Source organism: Guillardia theta, assembly GCF_000315625.1.
Source record: "Guillardia theta CCMP2712 unplaced genomic scaffold GUITHscaffold_361, whole genome shotgun sequence".
Classification (NCBI taxonomy): Eukaryota; class Cryptophyceae; order Pyrenomonadales; family Geminigeraceae; genus Guillardia; species Guillardia theta.
The window spans coordinates 1-6,578 of NW_005434318.1; the positions used below are offsets into that span (position 1 = coordinate 1).

General features: G+C 54.7%; 2 protein-coding genes across 2 annotated transcripts; both read right to left on the minus strand.

The window, feature by feature from the left end:
• Positions 1-245: 245 nt before the first annotated feature.
• On the minus strand, positions 246-638 carry GUITHDRAFT_122543 (hypothetical protein; the record flags this gene model as incomplete). Its single annotated transcript, XM_005818178.1, has 1 exon — positions 246-638. The coding sequence occupies one exon, from the start codon at positions 636-638 to the stop codon at positions 246-248; it is 393 nt and encodes a 130-aa protein (XP_005818235.1).
• A 1,890-nt stretch (positions 639-2,528) lies between these two features.
• GUITHDRAFT_149423 (hypothetical protein) lies at positions 2,529-3,509 on the minus strand (the record flags this gene model as incomplete). The annotated part of the gene is made up of 4 exons (XM_005818179.1): positions 2,529-2,580; positions 2,969-3,141; positions 3,186-3,278; positions 3,402-3,509. The coding sequence occupies 4 exons, from the start codon at positions 3,507-3,509 to the stop codon at positions 2,529-2,531; spliced, it is 426 nt and encodes a 141-aa protein (XP_005818236.1).
• Positions 3,510-6,578: the final 3,069 nt, after the last annotated feature.

A 6,578-nucleotide genomic window follows, 5' to 3' on the forward strand; every position in this document is an offset into this window, starting at 1 on the left:
CCGTCCTCGCAAGCGATCGCACTGCAGTTGCGACATGTCGTGTCTGACGTCCCGTTACACGAAATGCTTTCAAATTGATTATCTGAACAACTTTGAGCAAGACGTACATCGACCTGCAGCAAGACCTAAGCCGAAAAAAAACCCCAAAACTATACAAGTACCACTGATAACAAACCCATGTGGACACAACGAAAAAACGAGCAGCTCGTCCCGCTATACCCCTCGTAGCAGTCGCACTCCCCCGTCTAGCCCCGTTTGCACCGCCCGTTCCCGCTGCAGTTCTTGAGCATGTCGCACTCCTCCGTGCAGCTCGCTCCGTACGAGTTCCTCCCGCACACTCCTCCTCCCCCTCCTCCTCCCCCGCCCGTCCCCTCTGAGCAGCTCGTCCCGCTATACCCCTCGTAGCAGTCGCACTCCCCCGTCTGCCCGTTGCACCGCCCGTTCCCGCTGCAGTTCTTGAGCATGTCGCACTCCTCCGTGCAGCTCGCTCCGTACGAGTTCCTCCCGCACACTCCTCCTCCCCCTCCTCCGCCCCCGCCCGTCCCCTCTGAGCAGCTCGTCCCGCTATACCCCTCGTAGCAGTCGCACTCCCCCGTCTGCCCGTTGCACCGCCCGTTCCCGCTGCAGTTCTTGAGCATGTCGCACTCCTCCGTGCAGCTCGCTCCGTACGAGTTCCTCCCGCTCCTCCTCCTCCTCCTCCTCCGCCCCCGCCCGTCCCCTCTGAGCAGCTCGTCCCGCTATACCCCTCGTAGCAGTCGCACTCCCCTCGTCTGCCCTCTGAGAGCAGCTCGTCCCGCTATACCCCTCGTAGCAGTCGCACTCCCCCGTCTGCCCGTTGCACCGGCCGTTCCCGCTGCAGTTCTTGAGCAAGTCGCAGATCAAATTACAGCCAGTTGCATATTGGTTTCTTGCGCAGATTGACTGTGGGAGGGCTTTGGATGTATTGAATGTCATGTTGAATTGAATGGTAATTGTCGTGTTAGTTCTTGGATACAAATTTTGTTCTGTCACATTGCTGGCCTAAGATAGAGTATTTTCAAAAATCAAAGTTGTTGTGAAAGGATTGGAAAGATTTTACCTGGTTGAGGTTGAAGATTCCGAGAAGCAGCAAGATGGCGAAGGAGATTCTCAGTCTGAGAGGATTCCTGCGTTGGATGGGATTAGTACATTTGTATCTCAGCAGCTGTGAGAAACAGAGTGTTCAACCACACTGAGGAAACTGATTTTTCGGTTCCGAACCTTACTAGCACCGGGACAGCACAGAACAAAACCGCAAAGATAGAGCAAGCAGCATGTTCGCTCACCATATAATCCTTCGATGTTCGTTGATTCCTCGCCTCCGCCCTCTCTGCCGCTGGTCCCGCCCAATATCTCGCATACCCCCTTGCATTGCGCGCCCACTTATCTATCAACTTCCAAGGAAGTTAAAAATATTTTTGCTTGAATCTATTGAGATTACACTTATTTTTAACCCAAAACTTTCTAAATAGCATACCTCAATGTAAATTATGTATAATTCGCCCTAATTTAACCGTTTTACTTGTAATTTAGCAACTTTGTCCCCCACGGTGACTACACAGTACTGCAAAATAAACACATTCCACTTAAAATTAACTAAACTGTCTTGCGCCTGCCCCTATCTTCCGTTGTCATCATCCCTCATGCCGCCGGGCCGACCCGGCAGCGGGCGGGCCTACTAGACTCACGGCCGGGTGCAACCGTCCGACTCGGTGAGTCACACGGGGCCGAGGTGACGGAGCACAAGTGCTCAAGACCGAGTTTAATGCACACGAAACCAGAATTGAGGAGCATATGACAGATAGACGGTATGCTAGGACATAAAACCCAAGCCGCATCCAGACATGAGAGGACCTTAGCAAGACGGCTAGGAAAGCCCCCTCTTCGTCACACATGCTACATGGCCGCCTTGAAACACGTAAGTCGTCTTGGTTTACAGGAGAGTTTTTGTTAACTCGGCGCTATCTGACTGGCACGGCTGGCATACGATCCATCACGAGGCCTGGTGGAGTCAGTCCACAGCGATAGGGCCGCCCCGCTGGCTGCACTGCTTGTGTACTGCTTCAGCACTGCGGCACAGGTAGGCCGCGTAGTAGCGGCTACCGCAGGCCCGGACAGCGCCAGTCCGGCTCGGAGGACACTCAGGGACTTGAATCATGCAGAGATGTCTCGGATCCTTCCTCTCCATGTCTACTAAACAAGAAGTTAAAAGGTCCAAGGTAACCTTGAGTCAGAGCCTGGTGGTCAAACGTGGCCAGAGGCAATCAAACAAACTGAAAACTACTCCAGCTCATCACTCTGCTGGTTGATTTGACTCAAAGGCTTGACTCTCATTCGACTCCCGCGCCTCGGACTCCTTGTCATGCTTCCACTGACAGACTCTTCCCCTCCCCTCCCCTCTCCTCTCCTCCCCTTCTCGTCTCCTTCCTCCCCTCCCCTCTCGTCTCCTTCCGCTCTCCTCTCGTTTATCTACTCCCTCCGCTTTTCCTCCCTTCCCTTCCCTCCCTTCTTTATCTTCCCATTGTGCACCTTTGCCAGTTCATCCTGCAAGTCCGCTGATGCCTGCAGCACTGAAAGTCAAGCGCGGACAGGAGCGAAGGAGAAGCCAACTTTGACACTTCAGCCTTGAGCGACGAGATCGTCTGCAGTGCAAGAGCTCAGCTACTCACAGCTCCTGCCTCTCCTCTGCTCTCCTCTCCTCTCCTCTCCTCTCCTCTCCTCTCCTCTCCTCTCCTCTCCTCTCCTCTCCTCTCCTCTCCTCTCCTCTCCTCTCCTCTCCTCTCCTCTCCTCTCCTCTCCTCTCCCCCTACCGAGTTGAATTGTGCGTTGCGAGAGCAGGAAGTCTTGCTGATTCTGTCGTTCTCTTGCTGCGAGAGCGGTAGTCAGCTCCGACTTCGATGCCGAGATCCTCCACCTCCAGTTCCTTCACGGCCGCTGTCAAGCTCTCCACCTGCTCTTCCAGCTCTTTGACGCGATCCTACTAGGAGTCAGAGCGGCTCGACGGCTTTTCAGCTTTGCCTTCATGTGATCCTCCTTCTTTGCCCAACTCGCCCGCGATGCAGAGAGCTCCTGGTCCTGCTTCTTCATCAGAGCTGTGAGCTCCTTTTCATGCGCAGCCTCCATCTGCATCAACGGTTGACAGATGTCGTCACGCCTCATCCCTTGACCTCGGCCTTGTTGTCTGCTGCTTCTTTCCTGATATGCCGCAACTTCTCTTCCACTGTGGAGCAGGAGCGTGAGAGACATCGAGGGGCAGGAGACTGTCACATGTCACAAGCTGATCTCTCATATTCTCGCATTCTATCTCCGTCGAGGCATAATGTTCCTTGAGGCTCGAGATCTCAACGATGCCGTCACGTCTCAGTCTTGCATGCAAGATTCACCTGTGTGCTCAGCGTTGCAACTTTCCTTTTCTCGATGGCGAATGCCTCCTGATAGAGCAGTTCAGTCCCATCCACGTACTCAGGGTACCACGATACCTCAGCGCGCATGGCGCGGAGCTTCTCCTTGTCAATCGACTATAGCCGACAGAAGTGGATTGTCGTGCTCGTTATGTTTTAGTAAACGCAGCAGTGATTGCTCTGGTGCTCTCCCACATTCCTGAAGGTTGTGTATACAACACATCTTTCTTTATTCACATTTTTTATGTTAATGCTTGTTGTTGCAGATAATTTTATACAACTAGTTTTTGGTTGGGAAGGCGTTGGATTGTGTTCGTATCTATTAATCAATTTTTGGGCGACTGGAGATCAACCTATGTCTGCCCTTGCGGGGTTCTCAGGTGAAAACTCAGCTGGAAGGGAGTTGGATTGATTGTGACGCAGGCTGACATGGACAGAGCCTCTTTCGTACAGATCGGGCTTGTGCCGGTCTGACATACAAGGACGAATGGGAACTGCACAACGAGCAACGAAGAACCTCACAAACTCTAGACATTCATTACATCGCCTTATAAGCGTCATTACCTCACTACGAGATATTACGAGCTGAGAAAGGATACATTTCATCATCCGAATCTGTATGGCCCTCTGCCGTCGCTCTTCCCGCTCGGTTCTCACTCGTCAAAGCTTCAACAGTCTGAGCGTCTTCCGTGCCCTCGATGGTCTCAGCTGCGCTCTGTCCTACCTGCTGCGACTCTTCGCTCTTGACATCCGGGTTTACAGGAGGGATGGAGAAGGCAACCGTTGTGACAGTGGAGGTGTAGATAGCCTCCTGCACTTGGGCGTTGGCGCCTCCAGCACGATGGCACGTCCAGCAGCGAGCTTTCGGTCCTCGCCTGCAGTATGTACAAGCAAAGCACATGCACATCGTTCCCGCTATGCAAGGAAGGACACAGATCAAGACCACATTGATAGACGAACTGATCTTTCCTTCTGCTGTTGGTGGAAGGGGCGTGGTGGACAGCGGCAAGGTGGTCTCCTGTGGCGCGTAGGATAGCTTGGTTGTAGCTGCTTCAGTTGTCCCATCGACATACGGGCCAGACGTCGAAGCAGTTTGAGAACCTCCAACAAGGTACACGGACACTGAAGGATATTCCAAGATCTGCACATTCTGAAGCCCTTGTCCTCTCAGAGCCTCTAGAAGCTTCTCTGACCCCAGGTTAGATTGCACGCTCTTCCATTCCGCGTTCAGCTCAAGGAAGACTTGATAGCCCACATCGTACTCTACAGCCAGTGCCCGACGAGCTCCATGCACCTCCCGTATGTACGTGATGTTCACGCTACTGCTGTTAACCCCTGCTGCTGCCGCCAACCCCAATATGAACTTTCCTCTCATAGTCTCATTCAGGCTGCTCCCCACCCGCACTGCTCCTGTCAGCACGAGCAACTTCGTCCCAGTTGCTGTCCCGTCAGCCGTGTCGATGCACACAGCGTCTTGCGACGCCGAGTTCTCCCCACAGCTCACGAGCTGGCGCTGGTTTGCTCCACACCTCGTGCATGCGACACAGCTACCTCTGCCTCCCCCGCCGCACGCTGATCTGCGGTAGTCTTGGTTGCAGTACAGCTGAGAGCAGGCGGCGCATCGTCGGTTCGCGGAGGGCGAGCAGTCCGTCAGCATGTACTCGCTCTGCGTGCACGTGGAACACGTCAGGCACTCTCCCCGGGACCCGTTGCCGCAGCCAGACAAGTACTGTCCTCCAGTGCAGTTCTTGCTCATCAACTCACAGTCGTACGTCTGAAACTCGCCGACCGCTATCACTGTTACACCTTGGAACGTGGCCGGCTGCTGGGCTAGCCTCCTTCGAGCCCCTGGTACTCCGACCGAGCATCGACAAGTCACCGTTCCAGCCGTCAGGTCCACCCCTTCTACACTGCACCCGCTGTCTTCAAACCCTCCGTTGCTCCACCACACACATCTCGCCACCAGCACAGACTGTGACGCAGTCACGACGGCCGTCCGGCTCACCGGCATCACGATCGAGACTTGAGATATCGGGTTGCTCACTGACATGGAAACTCCTACCAGCGGTGTGAGTGGAGTGGATCCGTTCACTGGACCGCTCACAGCTCCGTACATGTGAGCTCCTACTGTTACTCGCCCCGTCACTCCCGTCTGACCAGACGAGTATCGAAACGAGGCGTTCTTCGCCTGAAACATGCCCATCAACCCTGGAGGCACATCCAATATGCTCTTGCCTCCCACAACCCCCTCCACGTTGTCGGCAACCAATCGATGTGACGAGTACTGCTGTACGTACTGCACGCTTTGACCTGTTGCAAGGCTGACTGAGAAACCCTCCGTCACCGCAGCCGTGTTTGACGTCACCCGGTCTAGGATGGGACCGTCCGTGTATGACCCGGTCTCCATCCATTTCATGGCGACACCGAAGATTTTCAACACATGCAGCATGATCCCTTCCACTGTCTCCCCGGCATAGCGCTGCAACAGACCATCCACCTGCTCGACGATCTGCGAAACCGATGTGTTGCTCTGCAAGCCCAGCTCGCTCCCTACGCTCTCAAGAGTGCTCAGCGCATCGGACATGAAGTCCGTAGTGGCCGGATACGATCCGTACGTGGGCTTCAGCAGCGACAGCATGTACATAATCAGCGTACGAGAATGAGACAAGTCCGTCACATTTGCATTCAGTTGAGCCACAAGCTCCAGTGATACCGAAGTGATAAGCTGGTTGAGTCCTGCTACGTTCTGCGTCTGCGCCTTCTCGCTCATGTCCTGCGTCACGCTGGACCAGTCACTCGCTGCTTGTAACAGCCTTCTCCCCGTCGTCACAGTCTTGACGGTATCCTGCATGACGGACGTGAAGGCGCCTCTGCCGTCCGACACAATCGCGTTCATCTGGATGGCACTGCTTGACGGAAGCCGCATGATCAGGTAGGGCAGCGTCGTGGGCTGAAACCACTTGGTGATTGTCTCCCCGTCCTGCACGTAGGAGAACCCGAACTCGTACGTCAGAGGCGTGTCTGGGTCTATCCAGTTCGCGCAAGTAACGACGAACTCGTCCAGCAGCGGCCTACCTTGCTTCGTGCAGCTCCCAGAGTCTGACACCAGGCAGGCATAGCATGTCCCTCCCTGAGGAGGAGTGTTGACCAAGAAGCTCG